The sequence below is a fragment of the Chaetodon auriga genome, chromosome 20, assembly GCF_051107435.1.
Source record: "Chaetodon auriga isolate fChaAug3 chromosome 20, fChaAug3.hap1, whole genome shotgun sequence".
Taxonomy (NCBI): Eukaryota; Metazoa; Chordata; class Actinopteri; order Chaetodontiformes; family Chaetodontidae; genus Chaetodon; species Chaetodon auriga.
This window is the reverse complement of record NC_135093.1, coordinates 7,251,110-7,271,880: the sequence shown is the minus strand read 5'-3', so window position 1 is coordinate 7,271,880 and position 20,771 is coordinate 7,251,110. Positions and strand designations below refer to the sequence as shown.

The following is a 20,771-nucleotide window of genomic DNA, read 5'->3' as shown; positions in this document are numbered from 1 at the left end:
AACAAAGCATACAAGGCTAAAAAAATGCAGCATCAAACAGGGTGCCCATGCAGTAATCTCCTTTATCCTTCTCATTAAATATGTAGCCTAGCTTAAACGTGCTTTGTTATGTGACGTCTTTTTAATGTTGTGAACCCACTGTCATATAGTTCAAATTGCATTGTGTGCCAAGAACATTCTACATGTCCGCAAACACCACAAAAAATGCACGTTGCTTAAAACAAATTGCACATCATCAAACCTGAAGGCACAAAGTCAAAGGTCAAAGGCAGCTTCTTCTTGGTGTAACTCGAGCAGTGTTTCAACAGACAGAGAAATAAACCAGTGAGACCCACTGCTTGACTCTCACTGACTGGATGTTCAATGATCTACTCTTTACTTAATGAGGTGTCATGTACAGTTTATATAAAAGGTATGACCTTATTAAACTGTGAGTGAAAGGGTGAAGCAAGAGCCGGAGAAAGATAAATGGCGAAGCTGTGCAGAAACTAATGTTGCTCATGGGTAAAAAAAAGCCCTCGTTTTTCATTGTTCTGAGACATTTGTGGCTCCATTCAAATGGCACTCCAGAATAAAACAAAGACAATATTAAAAATGTGAATATTACATTTACTTAAAGCTGATTTTATTTAGGAAAAACCAAAATCTATCAGAAAAAAAGTCCTCACTTTTAATTCGAGTGTAGCCATACAACAATAATTAAGGCCTGCAATAACAGATTTACACTGAAATCAGCTGTAAAATACAGAAACAAATCAAATTAAGTGCAGCTGGGTTCACTGGCACGTATTGCACACAGTAAAGAACCCAAAAAAATGTATTCATGGATTGTGTAAATGCAGCAAGTAAAAGATTATTTCCCAAAGAGCCGGGCTGCTCTTTAAATCAAACCTCTTAAAATCTTTTTCCTCCTCCAAGCTTTCCAAACCCTGTTCTTGTTATTCTTTTCCTTTAACTTGATTTCTGACAGCCAATTCAATTAGGCTGGATATGTGTGGGTGTAAAAAAAGGCAACATGACAAACTGCGAAGATGGATGGCAACCTTTGCTGCACCATTAAAATCAGGATTGCGTCGTATTGAAGCTCAATCCATTGGCGTATTACCAGCAGCAGCAAAATCCACACAGCTTGGACAGCAGCGCCAGACAGGGTCATAACTAATCACCTCCTGCTGCTCAGTTATTCTTGAAAAAGATCCGAATGCTAGATTTTCATTTTCGACTGCCAGTGGACGACTACATTTGGTACATCCAAAACTATTAATTAGTAGCCTAACAAACAAAGCTCAGTTAAAAAAATAAAGCTAAAGGCGAGCTGAGAACGTTTTAATTTGGTAAGCGTTTCGTTTTCCGACAGTAAGGCACGGTGACTCATCAGCCACCTGACCTCAACGGCAGTCTGCAGGGACGTGTTGTCTGGCCGAGCCCCTGTCCGAGTCATCTGGCGCCAGGGAGGAGCTGAACTGTTGGTAGATGAAGGAGTAGAGGCTGACATCAGGGCGCCGACTGAGGCAGTTCTTGCACACTGAGCTGTAGTACTGCCCCAGGAGATCATACACCTCCCCTGTGACAGACAAGGAGATTGTATCTAGTCTCTACAGTGGACTGATATCACTGCAAGCAAAATGAAGGTTTCAGGAATGATAATTATCCATATCATTGGCTGACAACATTACATCATTTACAACAGAATCCTACGAGGACACATTATTCCAAAACATAATTAATCATGTTATTATTTCATGCATCACACCCTTGGCAGAGCAGTGCAAAAAAAGTGTAAAAAAAAGAAGCAGGCACGATAGTTGTTTGCCTTACCAACACTGATCTTCCTCTGAGTGAGGAAAGAGTGCATGTTGTGGACATCTGTCATGAGCTGGCTGTCACCAAAGGTGAAATAAGCCACATCTCGGCCCGCCTCGGCAGCTGCCAGCATCTGGAGCAGAGCTGGAGGAAAAGAAACCAGTGTTGAACGTCGACAGTGAGAGCTGTGCAATATCTGTTCCAATGCAGTACAAGGACACGGGGTTTGTTTTGCATTTTCTTACTTGAAAAAAATACAGCAATATTTAAATAAACAGAGGTCACCAAAGCATGCAGCACCGGCTCTGTAGCATGTACAGTAAAAGGTAAGTAATCAGGGGAATAGGTCTCACCCCCACTGAGAACTCTGGATTACTTACAAAGAGAGGTCAGGTATGGCCCCGCAGAGCTGTGAATATTTTATGAGATTGGAAATATATGTGCTGATTAATGAAGGTTGGGACAGTAGCAAATTAACGAGCAACACTGAATCAACATTTTCAGAACAGGGCTACGCTGAATGTGTCTGCACTTCAGCAGTTTGCCTCCCCTGCTCTGCTTCAACTGCTTTTTTCAAAAAATATCTGACAATTAAAAAATAGTCGGTTATGTGAGGCTGTAGAAGGTAAACCCAGGAGGAGAAGAGCATCTGAATTACAAAAGTCTTCCCGTGAGGCATGCCATTAAGCAGACAGTAGGCGCCTATGGAGGGCTGTACCTTGCTAGAGCTAATTAACAACGCATAGATATACAGAGATCTACTGTATGCATAGTTTGCAAGCACAGTGGTTTAAGGTACAAAGTGAGAAACGGAGGCACTTCTGCAAACGGTTAGCATAAACTCTCCTGAAGCTCTCTGCTCACTGACAGTGATACAAGGCTCAGACAAAAAGCTGTAACAGACTGATGGACTCGAGCAGGCGATCAATTTCACTATTAATGAAACATATTAACTTTGTCATTTGATCAATAGAAGGAAGGCGACGAATAGGCTTTAACTAAATGAACGCATTCCTGGAAGACAAATGGATGCCCACAATGATCCCCTGGAGCCTTTCAATCTGAAATTTATTCTGTTACATCCAGGAAAGACAGTGCGCTTAGGCTGCCAAGTGCTCGAAGACGATCTGAGTGCGTTAACAAGATCTACTGACGGAAGCGTTACGTCTGTACTCACCTTTCAGACGTGTGTCACCCCCAAAAACCCCACAGCCCCAGTTCCCCGTAGCCACTGCTGCAAGGTTTTGTCTTTGATCCTCAGGGCGCGCAAAGCCACAGTAGGCCTAAATGATGACAGAGGAAAGGGATGATCAAAGGTAACACATTAGGAAAGGACATGCTGTGAAGACAATGCAAAGCACGATGATGAGACAAGTGTCCTGTCGCAGACACAAAGCTGTAAACACTGTATTTTTGGTGGTCAGTTGTGGGAATCGTTGAGGGCTTAAATTTTACACTTGTGTGCTCAAAGTTGCAGAAAATAAATGTAATGCACTAGGTAGCAAGTCAGAAGTGATTTCAGGTAGTGTCATTGCAAAGCCTTCCCATCATCAAAACTGTGAATGAACCAGGTTTTCTTGGGATGACATTACATCAAGACTTCAGCCACACAAGACTTGGCTGCTCAAGTAAGTGGAGAATGATGTGTCATTGGCTACATACAGGCAGAATCAGCTCTGATGAGCCTCAGGTCTTGAGATCACCTTATTGTTCCAGATCACTGGTATGTTTCATAAGAACCAGGTCTCCAAAACGTCTCCGTGCTATCAAACATAAATGGAACAAAGTAATTCCATTCGCCTGCAGGCCTGTGCTTGACACATTATTCAGTGCATGAACACATGAAGGTTGGTTGGCCTGGCTGAGCGTACATTTTTAACATGGTGTCATTTCACAGGCCTTCCCTCATCTGAATTGACATTGGCGTGAAATTGGTGTGGGAAATACTAATAATTGCACATTATGGACTAAACCTATGTGCACAAACAAGAGCACTTGACATACAGCATGTCAGATGGGTTGTATGTGATGTGAGAAATAATTTGTAAAAGCAGATGATGTCAAATGAAAGCTCTGAAGAGACCCTGGACTTTCGTTTTCACATTGGAAATGACGTGAAAAGTGAAAATGAATTGTGAGTGCCCATCCTCCAGCTGACCAGTCATAAATTCTTCCTTTGAAAGGGCAGATATGACAGTTAGCTGAACAATATTCGAAACAGCATTGATCTTAATGTTGGTGCATTCTTCAAACCGATGTCAGAGCTGTCAAACTCCTCCATGCTTTCTGACAGCAGACTTTACAAGATCAACGTCTTGATTTTCTAGTACGAATGGACATCTGGCGAAGATTGCACACATGCTTAAAGTCCTATTTTAAAAAATCAGTGATGTAACTTTCAATAATTGTGATTTATCACGCTGAGGTCACTTATGTTCATTAAAATTCATTCTGGGCCTAATGGACAGTGCAATAAATAAGATTAAGCTTATTCTCTACAAATATGACAATCCATCAGTCTGTATTACATTCATGTGGCACTTATCTATAATTCAAATATTTTCCACGAGAGGAGTAAACATGAGTCAGTGTCATTTCAACTGACATTTGTGATGACATTTCTGTCAACAAAACGGATTGACACCAAAGTCATTAAATGTGTGCATACCAAACAGGAAGTGAAACGGCAAATAAACTCAAAACAAAACATTACTACAGCTATTCCCTGTTAAAGGGACATGACAATGGAGGATCAAGCCCCCACATTTCCACTGAAAGTAGTGGAAACTGTTCATTTGTCTACAAAAGAAAACACACATAAAGACAATTATCATACTGTTACTACCACCCATGCTCCAATAAGCTGACTCCACAGTTTGATCTAAACCACTGCCAAGCACAAGGGCGAAAGGCACAAGCCAGCAAAGACAGCAAGGAGTAAACACAGATTAAAATCAAAGCTAACCTTGTTGAGCTCTCGGCTGATTTTCTCTGGGCGAAACTGTTCAAGAAAGGTCCTGAACGGCAGCGCGTCAATGGCCACAATCTCTGTGCATCTTCTCTGCCACCCGTCTCTGAAACAAATCAAAGAATTGGTTTGGCACCATTTTAGATATAACCAAGTGGGCTTCAATCAAACAGGGCAATAATGTCTTGTAGCTCCATCCACACCGGAAATAGGAAGCTGTATAAAGTTAAAAAAAAAAAAAACTGAAAGAAATCATGCTGTGTGACTGTTTTTTTTTTTCTTTCTCAGACATGAAAAAGTACAAAAAATAAAATACATGAATTTTACATAATTATGGCACTGGGTGAAAGGTGATCATATTTTGTGTCAAATTTTCTGGTAATCCACCCAATAGTTGTTGACATATTTCACTGAAAACCCAAAATGTCAACCTCATGGCTAAAAATGACCATAACGAAGAGGTTAAACATAGCATTCAGTTAATATTTAAGCTTTGTCGAGGCCTTTGAAGCATCTAAGTCCAATAAATACCTTGGAGTTGTGTCCTGGTGGCTGCCACTCCATTGGTAGGTCTGAGCATAGCCTGTGTATTGACTGTACTGCTGTGTACCTGGTAATAAACAGGGACATTAGTCACACACAACTGCAAATCATTCACAATAAATCTTGACATTTAAACTAAAGCTGCAACAATTAATCAGTTAGTTGTGTCATCAAACAATAATGCTAATCAGTTACTTTTTTCAGGAAAAAAATTAAAAATTCTCTGAATCCAGCTTCTTAAATGTGAATATTTTCTGGTTTCTTTACTCCTCTGTAACAGCAAACTGAATATCTTTGGGTTGTGACCAAAGCAAGATGTCCGAGAACATCATCTTTGCTTTGGGAGACACTGATCAACGACCAATCGATTAATCAATTTTGGCAATAATGCTCATGTAACTAAAATCTATGAGTTTTTGATTCAACAGACATTTATAAACTGTATGATTTACACTAAAATAGCAAAAGCGGCGGGTAAATTATGCCAATAAGACAAATGTGTGTGTGACAAATTCCATACTGTAAACCAACAACATGCGGGTGTGTCTGTAGAGAATCTGCCCAATGCAGCTGGATGAAACAGGAGCAGCTGTCTCCTAACAAGGGGAAGGTCAAGTTATTATCCCCCCCACCCCAAAAACAACATAAGAAGCAGCGACTGACCGCCAGCCCACAGGGGAACACTCACCACCCGTAAAAAAGGAGAGTGGAGGGTGGGGAGGCAACAGCACAGCCAAACAAATGAGGCCACGAATTAACTTCCCATTCATTAGCGCTCATTAGTACCTGGCAGTCGAGAGCACTCGCTGAGATGCTTCACATAGCAAAGTGAATAAACCAAGTGATTAGTAGTGGGGCCTTGGTCAGCAGGTATTCCGAGGTGCACATGGGGGGAGGGAATCTCTCGAGTGCACCCCACTTGACAGACATTCTGCTAATAATGAGGCTGCCTCTCATTTTTTTAAGTAATAAAGCAAAATTGCAGCCTGACTAAGACACTGAAGTACCTAATCTAGTTCACCAGTACGCCTTTAAAACAAATAGATGAGCAAAAGGCAGATATAACATGCTGCTTAACTTTATGATAACTTTAAGGTTGGTCAAAGTCCCAGCAGCAAAGACAGATAAAGACAGTGGGAGTGAACATAGAGGGACTGCAACAGGAGCAACACCTTTCTATAGTCCAACTACTGGCCACATACAGAAATCTAAGCCTGCACCAACCGGGGAGCTAAATGAACATTTGTGTCTACACTAGACTCAACAACTACAATTTAAGACCCAAAAAATGTCTTGGATCATTTAGTCCTGACCAATATGATCATTTCATAATTACTCTCTCCAACCACTTGTCATTAAACTTGCATCTCTCCATCTTGGCTAATCCCTAGCTTATTAACTAACTAGTAACCATGGCTAACGATAATGAAAAGACATGCAGACAGACGCCAACATCTGTAGCTAGGTGACGTAAAGTAAACATAACGTAAAACTTCTATTAATGACAGTGTCAGAATGTTTAATACTAATGTAATCAAACGAATACTGTACGCTATTGGATGTTTCACGGTAGGCTACTGTGCGTAACAATTTTCCCATCAGCCCTAAATGCACCATCTGCCAATTTACTATGAACAGCAACTTTACAGTAAATTAAATACATAACCTTCATCTGGACGTGTACGTATCTGAACATTAAACACAAAAAACCTGACCTTCACTGGTCTTCCAAAAAACATCAAACTCTACAATCGGCCATATTTGGAATTGAAAGGAACAACCTTCACAAACAATGTGAATTATGATTTAGGTTTATGCAACCCATTTGTCATTCAAAAATGATTTGCAGTGAGACGCAGATCTTGGCCAGGCGAAGCTGTGTCTGGTTATTAGAAATGATTTCTAAATAACAAATAGGTTGCATAAACATTTGCAGGTATATTCCACAATGTTCCTGAAGGTTGTTCCATTCATGTGTAAATACATCAAAACAAAGTGTCTCAGATTTGTGGTGGATCAGAGACTGTAAAAGGTCAGAGGCGCATCTCATTGCACGTGAACAAACGAGGATAACAGTTTCATATCATATATCTACAATAAGAATATCATAAAAAAATAGTCAAAACTAGGTTCTCTGAAGATTATTTTCAAATATTTAAAACCACCATTCACACTGATAAGTAAGACAAAGCAAGATTCAAGAAAAATCCCCATGTATTTCCAGCTAGCATCAAGCTTGTGCTGCATTTTCTGGTCAGTACTGCTGTCAATGAATCACATGGCTTCTCCTTGATACTGTTTATACTTTTGACCGCCCCAGTAGCAGCCAGATATCTAGCAATCAAGGAAAATTCAATTAGGCCTGGTGGGCACTCTTGCAAATTTCAGTGCAGAGGTAAAGATCCATTAGCTTCCCTACTGTATGCCAAAACGCATCACTGGGGAATATGATTTACCGCGTGGCCACAGTGCAGCTAAGGCTTGGACTTTTACAACGGGGGGACAAGAGATACGGGCAGGGTTTAATAAAGATGATGGAATGGAAGAGTCCATTAGGAGAGCAGGTCTTGGGCAGGTCCTCCAGCTATAATTAATTCTGGGTCCAGTAATAAAGTTAAGTGGCCTAAGTGGAAGCAAGGGATAGACGGCTGGCAAGGAGTCTGAAGGTGACTCTGCCAAAGTGAGAAGACCTGATGCAGCGGTATGATTGCTGATCAGCAGGGCGGAGGCGCCGTTGCCTCACTTCCTGTTCTCATCCAACTCACTTGTTATGCAACGTTAAGGCAGCGCCTTACTCCCCTTTTTACAGCAACTCCTGAGGGAAATATCAGGGGTTGGTGGCCAATTAGCAGCTAATATCTTTACTCGTCGCTAATTGTGTCTGTCTGTTGCTTGTTGCTCGACAGGTATCCTACAGATAATTTAATTAATTATTTTTTTTCACTAGAAATATCAGCCTGTGTCTGGAAACAATGCTGAGGAGAGCTGTGACAGCCAAAGCAGTACAGATGTGTAGAACTGTGTAGAAACACCTCACTGTAATTTATTTAGGAGACCACAATGAGATGGAAAAGTGCATTTCTTTGGCCTCAAATCAATAGTTTGATGTGTTTACTTGTTGAAGAGCTGTCAGTTGTGCTTGCACACATCTATTTAATTCATGTCAGCTATCCTTATGAAGGGCTGACTAGATCTATTTAAATGGAAGCAGTCGTGATTTAAATCCACACACTACTGATTTCAATGACTTTTACTGTCGCAGCATAACTGCATTTGTGTAGACTTCCCTCAGTTTTGATGAGCTATGACTATTTTTTAGCTTTCCAACATCTTCATCAAATGCAATCAAGCAGCAACTATCCAGACAAACGTGGTAAACAAATAAAAAAAAGAGAAAAGACAGACAGGAGCCATCAGCCTCCTGCTGGGACTCCTGAAGTCTAGCCCTAACCCTAACCTTGTTTGTTGCAACCACTCAATACTGAAGTCAGTGGGAATTACTCAACAAAAACACCCAACAGAGCAATCAGGACAAACCAATCTCCAACTCCCGACTGATGTCGCTCTCCCCTTTGCAGGCAATCGAAAGGAAACATGACAAGGACATATATAGAAAACAGGGCAATTCCTACAAACATCCTTTAGCCTCTTGTTGAGCCAGGATGGGGTAAACTGGAGGTGTGTAATGTGCATCCCCCGCTGTGTGTGACTGGAAACACCCATTATGATTCTTATGTCAAATTATAGGTCAAGCATAAGAAAAGTGAAGTTGGAGGATAATTGATCTGATCTGGATTAACAGACTAAATCATGAATAATTGAACAGAAGGATTCCTTGAATGGAAATTATTGTTAAACAAGGTGTGGGAGAGTCTTTGTTCACTGACCTGTGATGATTAGACAGTCATTATGATCCAGGGCTTCAGTGAAGAGGCGAGACAGAATAAGCTCGGGGTTGATTAGAAAACGAATTTCCTCTTGAACTAGACCAGAACTGGTGACTCCTCCTCCCACAAACTGATTGGCAAAATCCACCTGCAAATCAAAAATGATGACTGATGATGAAGACAGCATTAGGGAGCATCCACTGTTTGGTCACACGCAGAGATTCTTATAAAACAAAACTTCAAACATGATTTTAAGTAACTGAACATTTTCTACGACTGTGAAATTTATGGTTTCCCAAACAAACAGGAGTAAAACACCTCATGAAAGGGTCTCAGCCCTTTCTCTTTTATTTGTGACAGAATCTCTGACAAGCTGATTGGGAAGGTTGCCTGAGGTGATGGCATTACTCAGACATCTGTCTCCCATGCCAAAATGTGCTCTCCAGAGGAGCAGCACTTAAGTGTGCTGCTGCCAGCAGCAAATATCAAAACAAGAGAGCAGTCCTACAGTCCAAAGCAAACATCTCCCTCCAGTCATAACATGCTGTTAAACTGACTGCTGATTGATCTCAGCGATATATATTATGCTCTCTGGGTTTGTGCGCAGATCTATGGGTGACACTGATATACTTGTTTATTCTGGTCTGTTTATGATTCTAAAGAAAATACGCATGTCATGGTTTCAGCTCAGACACAGGCACGACACCTCATTGTTTTAGTCAGAAAACAGTCATGTGGAACATATAATCCAATTTCAGGGCTGACAGTTGTTGCTCATTGGCCTGCAGACAGCCCAGGCCAACCCCGTCACAACCCAAAGGGAGAAGCTGCAAAGGGGCGAGCAGCAGTCTGAGAGCAGATCTCCCCAAACTGGTCACTCAACTCTGGGACAGCGAGCCAGCCTCCAAAGTCTGCTTTGACAGGCTGTCAGCACCACCCCCACCCCAGCAGAGCATCCATCAATCCGGGCCGCGGCGTGCCCCAGAGCCGGTCATGTGTGCACGTCAACTGTCAGCTTGTGGCAACTGGAGGCAAACAAAAGGTGAAAGGCAGAGCGGGCCATCCTGACAGTGCACAGGAAGCATGGCCGACACAGAGAGCAGAGGAGGCTCAGAGGCCTCGACCCCAGTCCCAGCACACACTCCCCGCGACGTATCACAGGCTCCCTCAAAGGCCTTTTCAGCAGTAGTAAGCATTCTGGGTGAAAGACTCCAGAATGTGGTGGCTCAGTGATTGACTACAACAGAGGGAAAAGAAGATAGGAACCAAGCACAAGACTAAGAGCTCCTCCAAGCAAAAGAAAAGGAATCTGCAAGGTAAAGTCCCTCTAAATTACACTTTCCACAAGTGGACTTGTCCTCCTCTGCATCTTACCTGAAGCATTCCACGACCATCATCCTCAATGGTCCCTTCACAAGTAATGTGGAGCTTTGTTAGCTGAGCCTGTGAGCTGAAACACAAAGAATGAATTGTTTTTCCAGTTATCGACTACAGTTGAGACGATGGTTCTGTGTTTGCCTGCGTCTACTGGATTTAGCAGACTGCAGAGATTATTTGGCCACCACTTCTAACAGAGATAATAAGCATTTTCTTCAATTACAGTGTCGATATACTACACCTTTTCCAATTCAGAGGTTTATCCAGTCTTTTTCGGGTGAATGTTACAAGTCCTGTAGGCGCTGAAAAGCCAAAAAGGGAAGTAAAAAAGATCAATACCGTATCTTACCTTACATCAATAACAAAGTATGGCTGCAAGATTTGAAAATGAAGTCTTAACACCTACTTTCCTCAGAGAAACTTTTGAAATAGCACATCAGCGTTTTCAGCTTCTCAATCTTCCTTGAAGACGATCCCTCAAACAGCCTGAAGGCAAGAAGACATTATGAATTTAATTCAGTTCCTGTTGATATTAGACTGCATATATGTTCCTCCTCTAAAAGTGAAGCATGCTTTTTAAGCAAGCAGGTTATACATGGCACCGCGGCCAACCATCATCTCTTTCAGTTTCGCCAATGATTAAAAACTATAGGCAGGAAACCAGGAAAAATGACTCTCTGTATAACCAGTGCCAGAGAGACACAAGACCTTCACATTGGCCATGTGAGTTCAGTCATGCTTTAACTTTTGATATGAATTAGTTCATCTCTCACTCAGCTTCCCTTTCAGTCACTAGCCGATTAAGTAGGAGTTCCTTCGTTGTTACGACAATGGAGTTGCCCCAGGCTTGCCATCACAGTCACACTCATGTGCCACTTCACAGCACTCACACAAAAAAAGGAACAGAGAGGGAAACAGGGCTCCCTCCTTGGGGATACATTAAGAAGCCCTGTGTCCCTTTTAAGCAATAGAGTCCTCAGGAGAGTAAAAGGTCAATCCCCCTGAAAAATAACACACAAACGAACACACACAAAGCTGCTGGTGGCGAGGTGCGGTGGGCGGGTTTGAATGCACTTTCAGCATTAAGCCCGCCATCTCCCTCTCGAGCAAACTCTATAAAGAACCGCGCAGCCCGCCTCACACGCCATAATAAAGAGAAAGAAATTTCATGTGAGCCAAATGAAATAACGACAAAAGCTTGATGCACTGAGAGCGCTTCAGGGGCCGGGAGAGTCATTCATCGAAGTCAGCTCCGGCATTCATTTCTATTTTTTGTCAGTGTGGCCCCTAGATACAATCGTGCGCCATGTAGTCCTCAAGCCAAACGTCTCTGACATAAGATAGCCACTAGTGAGGGCAGGCTTTTAGTAACAAATCACAATATGGTCTTTGGGGAAAAGTGAATTAGAACAGAATTATATAACATCAATGCACCCCCCACAGATGTGCAGAAAGCTGTGATGTAACTTAAGAAAAGGCTACAGTATGTATACAGCTGCATCACCAGCGCAAAAACAGGGAAATCCAGCCTGGAAACTCTGTTTGAGCTCAGTGCACTTCATAGTAAAATAGTAAATACAGTTTGCTGAAGAATACTTTGAATGACAAAGTTCATTCAAACCTTCCCCGTCAGTTTTATCTCATTGCAAATTAAAAGTCTGCGCAGAGATAAAAGAATATCAGTAGATAAAAAGCTTTGTTTTTATCTTATCTACCTATTACTGTGAAGCAAAAACACAGAAAAAAATAAAAAGCCTAAAAAGATGACTCTGGCTTTCCTTTCAAATCACACCAAAACCTTCATGTGAATGAAATACTGATGCGACTGAACTCCGTTACAGCCTTCTGCAAAACAGCCAATGGCCTTCTCCACTGTCAAAAGCAGCCATCTGAGTCAATGTTAATCTAATTCTCTGTTCCATTTAGGTAATTACACTGTGATGCCAACAGAGATGGGGGACATGACTGAGCAGTGATCTGCAGGCTGATTTTGCATTGCACCACCCAGAAAAACCCTCCTCCCCTCCTATTTGTCATATCCGTATTCATTTTACTGGTAAAACTGGCAAATACCAGAGAAAAATAGTGACTAAAAATACTATTGAATTACATAGCTCTGGTGAGCAGTGTAGGCTAAAGGAAATGACTGCCCTGTGCTTTAAAATGTGATTACACAAAGAAAAATGTCAAAACAGTGACTCACGGGTTCAATGTCTATTTTTTTTAAAGGTAAACTCTTTCAAATAAGTGTGTAAATAAGTCAGGCTGATGACTGCCTTCCTTTATAATCTAGCGTTTGCTCACGTGTAAATCTACATACAATGCAAATGTTTGTTTTAACACTGAGCCAGACGATAAAATAAATTGAGGAAAGCATATACAGTAGTGCCCCCTCATGGAAAGTTACCACAGCAGCATCATTTACGAGCTTACTGTGCAACTTTAAACATCGCGCATGAAACGACCACATCCCTACATTACCTGAAGAAGTTGATGTCTGGGTAGTTGCAGTATTCAGTCTTTCTGGAGTTGCGTCGGGGGAAGGTACAGAAGAAGGCGTTGGCGAGCAGACATGCCACCTGCTCCTGAGACATGGTGACAGAGTGGCTCATGCCTCTCTTGAGGAGGGGTATCGGCTAGAGGAGGAACAGAGGCACAGCTGAAGAAGGTCAAAATAATTTGCCTTGTCAATTTGCCAAATGAGACGCTGAAGTATGTTGCATAAATGCACTAATCTGGCACCACTTTGTGCTTGTTGAATCAGCCATCATAATTACAATAAACGTCCTCAAAAGAGATCTATAATCCTAATAAAGGCTAAGGGTTTGGAAATAAACAGTGCATCCGTATAGGCAATTCTGTAATGACAGTGAGGAGAGCGTGGTGGATTAAGATGACAGACCAACCATTAAAATGACTGTCAGACTACAAGGTTGCTGTCATTCCATGTTTATATGCTTACTTCTATTTTTTGAGAACACTCGTTCTCTCTTTGTTTTATTCTCATCCTTATTCTTCTTTATTGTATATATTTTATGTTTATGTGTATGTTTAACCTGCTGCTGCAACAAAAGAATTTCCCAAATTGGGATCAATAAAGTAAAAGTGTAAGTCTAAGGTGCATTGTCGAAACGTTTGAAAACGACCAATTTAGGAATACGACTGCAATAATGATGTATAACTCTCCGGTATTCAATCATCCACACACCAAAGAACCAAATGACAAAAAGGACTATAAAACATCGGACAAATGACCGTCAATAGCTTTGTGCCTTGACCTCACCGTTTTTACTCCCATTTCACAAGATTATTTGTCACGTCGTGACCTTTGGGATCAACCTGCTGCGGTGATCTACTGTGTCGCAGACCAGTGAGTCAGTGTCTGCTGGTTAGTGATGGCTGTTACCTTGGTACAGAGCTCAGATGCTCTCAATGCTAATTGCACCATGTCTGGCAGCAGGGAGCCAAACAGATGTTCAGCTGCATCAGGCTCCAGGACCTTGGAGAGAGCAGGAGATCTGTTTATGTTTGTTGTTTTGCCACAAAACTCCGCTGTGACATTATTAGCTGTTTGGGATGATTAGTTTGAGACAGACAGATAACATTAACAGCTCTGTTTCAGATCAAAATTCAAGAAGCTTTAAGTACAATTTTACAGAGAAACAAAATAATAATGAAATATAAACAATATAGATCATAAAAGAGCAATATCCTCTTTTAAAAATGAGTAAATTCCACTAGCAGACCAAAAATACTGTGCATGCAGATGTTGAACAACTAATATTGGACATTTAGAAGGGATTGTGAAAGACATTCATACATTCATTCAGCCCGACCGTTTGTCTAAAATAAGATCACCAGAACCAAATATCAAAAGTAACATACCAACCATCCATGACTTCACAACACTGCCTAAGTGCCCTAACATATCTTAGACAATATACACAACCACTATTTACATCCATATTGGCTACAAAATGTCAGAATGATCAATCACAGAGCAATTTCATCAAGGTTGCACGGCCATGCCAGCTGATTAAACAGTCTTCCTGGAAGAGATGCAAATGACCAAGTGTTTGGAAATAGAAAGGACAGTGTGTTCCCAGGACAAGGAGCCTTGACTGGGGATTTAGCCCGAGACATTTATATTATGGCAAAGGAAGCCTGACTAAACACTGTCATAAGTAATGACCTGGTTGACATCATAAACTGCTCCTATGGGCTTAATAAATGAAGGCAGTTGACAGGGCGAGGCGGTGGATATAGCTGAGGTAGTATAAGCCAAACACTTTAAATCAGCAGAAGACAGTGCATCAAATCAAGTGAACTTAACTCTCTGTACGACTTGATACGGGTCTGTACATCACAACAAACTGACAAAAGGTAATCAAGCATGATGCAGGGGTGTGGGCAGTGCAAAACCAGAGCTCCCATACAGATTTAACACAACGCCTCACGCTCCTCTTCCGATTCCCCACAGGTCACAGCAATAAAGCATTCTGCTTGACTGCGTCTGTGGACGTGTGACCGTTTAAAAATAAAACACTCGCGCGCTCATAACCGTAAATACAACACTGGTTGGGCCAGAGAAGGGAAAAACGATGCTGTCCGTCAACAGCTTTTCAGTTATTCATAAGGTGTGCGTGCAGAGATGAATATTCAATGAAGACGCCTGGCCCGTCACTCTATGCCACTCATGTCTACTTTTCTCTGACACTCAAAACCATCCTGCTACAGTTTCTCCAATCTGGCACCTCCAGGGGAAAAGTAAGTGCGAAATGGGGTACAATGCATCGCACTGTTTGCCATTCCCCATTTTACTTGTGTGCTGCTGGAAATAAATCAAACATGTAGGATGTTCTGTGAGTGTTTTTTAAATTAAATGAGGTAACAAACACCAACACTATATTTTGTGAGCTATGCGAGCTTATTACTATCAATATATTACACAAACTATACTGTAGTCTAATTGCTACAGCCTCTTCAGCATATTAGACTATTAAAACTCAGATTCATTACTCAGTCGAGCGGTGAATAAATTCTGCAAGGGACAGACGCAATAAACAGTCTCCGTAAAGAGGAACTGTCAACTTTGCGATAATGTAGAGCATAAATAAAGCAAATGTGTTTCGTTTGAGCAACAATGACATATATGTGTATAAGTGTAATATAACAGCACGAAACACAAGTATGACGCTCTGCATTTTCACAATTTCACTGTCAGATTTGAGTGATTTGTAAGTGTCGATGAATGATGATCTTCACTTCAATCAGCAAAACTGTGAGAGCGCTAATGTTTAATTTCATTAATTACAGTTCATGCGGCGCATCACTTCTAATCCAACTCTATTTTAATATATTTCATGGCACTGGACATTTTGTAGCCTGACAAAAATCTACTTTTGCCATTGGAATAGACTGCACACACTCTAAATTCAGCTGCAACAACAACGCCTGGCCTATGGCTAAAGCCTCTCAACATGTCCAGACTTTATCTAATGAGATTCTCACTCTAACATGATTTACGACATATATACGACACACAATTGATTCAACAGTATAAGCCTGGAGTAAAGCCTTCTCTGGGATGTAATGTCAGCTGTTTTTGACAAGCTACTAAACGTGACCTTTTGGCAAAAGATTAAATTATTTTTCTAGACTCCCACTTTGCCTCTGAAGGGCTGCAATACTCTCCCGTGTGAAATCCATTACTGTTCTTGTGCAAAATAACAGAAACACACTTGACATACTGGCATTCAAGAAAAAAAGCGTTACATGTACTTTTTTCCTGAGATGTGAGATCTCACAAAAACATGAAGCTGATGTATTGCAGGTGAGTGGATGAGTGCACCCGTACTGAGGAAAATAAAGCCTATTATCTGTCTACTCCTACAGGTTCAGGGCTTCTTATGTCATATAATGTCACAACACGACCCATCTGTGCAAATGGAATATTCCAATTCCCTTTCATGAGCCAGACAGTAGTACAGCCCTCCCTGTTTCTCTACACAGGGTGACGCAGAGCGCATCAAGACAGGGGATGATGGATGGCCTCCAAACGAGACTGGAGAAGACAACCAATGAACCAACAGTGTTCTGGCCACCACGATGCAAGTCGGGCCTATTTTACCCTTGGTCTGTAAAGAAAATGACTTAGCTGGAGACAGTAAAGTATAAAAAAATAAATTTAAAAACGCACAAATAACGCCTTTAAAATTCAACTTCATAACCTGAGCCCAGATGTCCAGACAGCTCAAGAAGACAGCAGAGGACTGAAAGCCTTGTAACAACACAGAATAGAGCTTTTAACAAATCCTTTTCACAAGACCTATTAAACCTATATTTACTTTAAAATTATGGATTTTGAACTCTACATGGCAGGCACATTATACTCTACAACCTCTGGGTTTTCAAGACGTTGCGAAAAAAAGCATAAGGAAAATGGCTGCAAAATTGTGGTGACTAATTTCTGCATATGGAGCTAAGAGGATATCAGGCATATCTACTGGTATTGATTCACAATGCCACTTAAATACTCTTTATAATAAGCTAAATCTAATCTGGTGTCAAATGAGACATCCATATCACTGTATCTTCCACAAACTGAAGATAATATCATCACTAACTAATGAGCCAGCTGTACTTTCTTTGACCCGAGCTCTGTGAGAAGCACCAACACTGGTTTACGATGCCCTCTGCTCAACTGTCCAATCAAGTGTCATGATTGGACAGCTGATGTATCATTAGTCTACAGCTAATAATCATTTAGCATCTTCAACATGTGCGTCCATCTGTGTTCACATCTGCATGCCAGTGATTCAATGAATCTTCCAAAAAGGACATTTTGAGAACAAAATTAACTTCATTCACTACTTCTGGGTACAGTGACGTTCATGAAAAAATCAGAAACAGGTATTTATATAGTTTACCTTAGAGCAATACAAGTGTAATGCTGTGAAGTCCCATTTCTTGGCGTTTGAGGCATTGTATCTCAATATTGCGTTCTGTAACAAACAAATTCAATAATTACATAAAATTGAGAAGCAATACTAGTTTGAAAGTCATTTTGTAGTGAGAAATACTACGTGTGTGTATTAAAACAACTCAGTCACAATCCTGAGAGGCCGTACGCCTCTCAGTTTCTGGGCTCATGACGCCATCTTATGGCGCTGTCTGGTAACAACACCTATAGTGCACCCTGTCACACGTTTTATGAAGTGAAATACATTAGGTCTTGCCAATAAAAGGACTCAGATGCAAAACTTGCCTTCAGCTCATGTTGATTTGTAAATTTCTTGCTTAAAGTTTCCTGGATCAGCTCCCACCGACTCTTATTCTGACGCTCTCTTGTTTCCTGTGGAAGCACAAATTCTGTCAGGTCTCTGCAGAGTGAATTCAATTTTCATATGCAAAGAATAACAGTGCTGCATTGTTGTGCATGTGTCTCGCAGTGATGTCATGAATTAATTTAGTAAGTATTGTGCCTTATGCTTTCCATACCGTCATTTGCCCCCCGTTGTGTTTTATTCGCGCACATGCAGATTTGAGACATAAAAAGTGACTGAAATAGCTGCTTTTGCTTGGATGGATACACACCATAACTTGATGGAACTCGTGACAGTCTCACCAGATGAGATATTTCATATCTTTCAAACAACGCTTTAAAAATTTAGCATCAAAGTGCTCATGCTATCATCCTCGTTGGTAGCAATAACAGACTGAATATTCCTTCAGTGAGGCATATAATGTGATTGCACTGTTTACATGACCCATAACTGAACAACTGGTGTACAATCTGCACAATGCAAAGCAGTCTAGCACATATTCTAATGTGTCATTTATATATCTTTATAACATAATGCATCTCTACAACTGTTTTATCTGTTGACGGGTCTATAAACACTTGGACCATTACCTCATCTTCGACAGGAAACAGGTTCTGACTGGAACAGGGCATCTTGACGTGGACGTCATCCCAGGTGTCCTTAAACTTATCAGGATATGGAACAGGAAGTTTACCACTCTGAAGAAGGTCTGTCTGTCAAAGGGAGTGAGTGAAAACAAATGGCATGAGCATATATCTGTGTGTAAACCAAACAGTCCCACTGACAATAAAATACAGGTCTGTGAGAAACTCAGACTAAGACTAAACTTTGCCTTTGCTTGCTTACAAATCATTGTGAAAGCCCCCATGAAAAACACGTTTTAACTGTACAAGCTATAAACAGGGTATGAGAAGAGTGATGCTACAGTTTGTAGTCTTCTGGTGTAATAGCAATGCTTGAAAAATTGTGATGAAACAAGCTAGAATAATAACTTCTACATTTCCAAACACAGCACAGTATTGTTGCAGTAACCTGTAAAGACAAGACAAGAGGTTGACCAATGACATTATTGTTAAATAATTAAACCACCTGAAGAGCTGTGAATAATAGTATAAAAAAAGAAAGAATTGCTCTAACCCTTATCATCACGGTGTGCTGGTCGGGAATATCCTTTAGAGGTGGAAGTGGTCCACCACATTCAGGCATTCTCTTTAGCTCGGTGATTGGGGTCCCCAGCCATTTAACATCAGGCTTGACGGCAGCAGCAGTGGTGGTTTGCTTGTCCGCATCTTGTTCCTTAGACTTATCTGGCCTGCGTCGTCTCACGGGTAAAGCTGGTGTTGAGGTCCTTGAAAAGAAATCTGTGATTCTGGTATTCTGTTTGACAGATCCCTCCGAGCTTGTTGGGCATGTCTCCATTTCTTCTTTTTCTAATCCACCATCATTGCGGTGAAGAGTCTGTGTAAGACCACTGCCTGGAGAATCCTTGGAAGCTGGTGACACAGGACTGTCCTCATCTAGGTCTTGTGGTGTCAAGAGTTGGGTTTCTTCATCTGAGCTAGAGACAGCGTGTTTTTCAGCATCCTGGCAGTCCAGAGACTGAGCTGAGGTGCTTTGAAAGTCACCATCATCGGTCATGTCTACATCCTCTTGGGTTTGGGACACTTCATCTGTACTTTGTTTTATTGAGGGCTTAACCAACCATCGTGCAAGAGTATTTCTGAGCTTCTGTTGCTGTCTGGCGCCAACTCTTTGATGGTAACCTTTCGTCTTCACACCTCGCAAACCATCTGCTCCAGTCTTTGGCCGCATATCCATCTTCGTCTCTGCGTTGTTTTGCTTCTTTTCTTGATCTACCGTTTCATTGTCTGTGCTCTGCATACATAAAGATGGGACTGAAGAATTAAAAATAGTTGTTTTACAACGGGGTAGACTAATATACAGCCAATAACTTGTTTGACATACACTCAGCCAGAAAAAAAATTGTATCTGACCAAATTACCTTTGAGAGAAGATGAAGGGGGCGTTCTGGCGCTGGTTTCACCCCTCAGTCTCTTTGCCAAAGGTTCAAAGTCAGTCAGCGCAGTCATTCTACAAAAGGAAAAAGCAACACACCCTGTCCATATTATTTTGTTATTATTATTGCAGTTTAAACATTGAAAAATACTGAATGTATACTCACAACACAACGTGAGCTGACAACACCAAATAGGGGTTATCCGATTGTGTCCAGACTTGTTTCTTGGGCAGTCTTTTCTTTAATAGATGAGACAATCTTAAAATGTGGTATGCAGCCATGCATGTCGCAGTCTATTCAACAAGGCACATACCGGTACGTCGGTAAAAGACGTAATTATCCGTGTTGCTGCATGGCTGACTGACTTAATTGATGTTCCTGACTAATAAGCGTTACCTAAGTATCTTATACGGCAGGAAAATGCTTTATTTTAATACTATTCAGACTTTTGCCTTAGGTCGTAGTTAGTTGTCGGACGACAGACGGCTAGACAGTCTACAAACAATTGTCAGTGAACCAGTTTGTTAGCTAGCTGACATGCTAACTAGCTTTAGACTACACCGGGTTGTCAAAACAACAGCCTGGTTTAAGAAAAGCGTCAAACACTTAAGTTATTGTGTAGAGTGACAGCTCTCTGGCAGAAATAGCTCCAAAGTACTCTATGAGAATACTTTTTGGTCTCGTTAAAACGCACAATGGTATTTTCACACTGTTACTGAACACAGCTACAGTTCAACAGTACCGCTGCTACTCCACGCCAAAACACTTCCGCGCGCGTGACGTATCGACTACTAAAATAACGCGAGATTTCCAAAGCCGCTCTCAACGTTTATGACAGCAGGTGTTATATG

General features: G+C 41.3%; 1 protein-coding gene across 2 annotated transcripts; it reads right to left on the bottom strand.

Annotated features, from left to right (window-relative positions):
- Positions 1 to 589: 589 nt before the first annotated feature.
- LOC143339515 (poly(ADP-ribose) glycohydrolase) lies at positions 590 to 20,692 on the bottom strand. Of its 2 annotated transcripts, none has more exons than XM_076760785.1 (17): positions 20,086 to 20,684; positions 19,906 to 19,994; positions 19,041 to 19,778; positions 18,494 to 18,616; positions 17,846 to 17,932; positions 17,508 to 17,582; positions 13,985 to 14,077; positions 13,060 to 13,214; positions 10,985 to 11,064; positions 10,820 to 10,880; positions 10,576 to 10,651; positions 9,202 to 9,349; positions 5,303 to 5,381; positions 4,769 to 4,877; positions 2,981 to 3,086; positions 1,819 to 1,947; positions 590 to 1,564 (listed from the first exon to the last, which is right to left on the bottom strand). In XM_076760785.1, the coding sequence occupies exons 3-17, from the start codon at positions 19,719 to 19,721 to the stop codon at positions 1,389 to 1,391; spliced, it is 2,178 nt and encodes a 725-aa protein (XP_076616900.1). In that variant the 5' UTR covers positions 19,722 to 19,778; positions 19,906 to 19,994; positions 20,086 to 20,684; the 3' UTR covers positions 590 to 1,388. The 2 variants fall into 2 exon arrangements, with proteins under 2 accessions (XP_076616900.1, XP_076616899.1); XM_076760784.1 differs by having other exon boundaries at positions 597 to 1,564; positions 19,041 to 19,798; positions 20,086 to 20,692.
- Between the last annotated feature and the right edge of the window lie 79 nt (positions 20,693 to 20,771).

Excerpts from the sequence above, each read along its gene's own strand:
- LOC143339515 (XM_076760784.1), bottom strand. The coding sequence starts at position 20,201 with ATGGCTGCATACCACATTTTAAGATTGTCTCATCTATTAAAGAAAAGA. Across the intron at positions 19,799-19,905 it reads CCCTTCATCTTCTCTCAAAG|TCCCATCTTTATGTATGCAG; the intron begins GTAATTTGGTCA and ends TTAATTCTTCAG. Across the intron at positions 10,881-10,984 it reads CAAAAGTTTCTCTGAGGAAA|CGCCTACAGGACTTGTAACA; the intron begins GTAGGTGTTAAG and ends TTGGCTTTTCAG.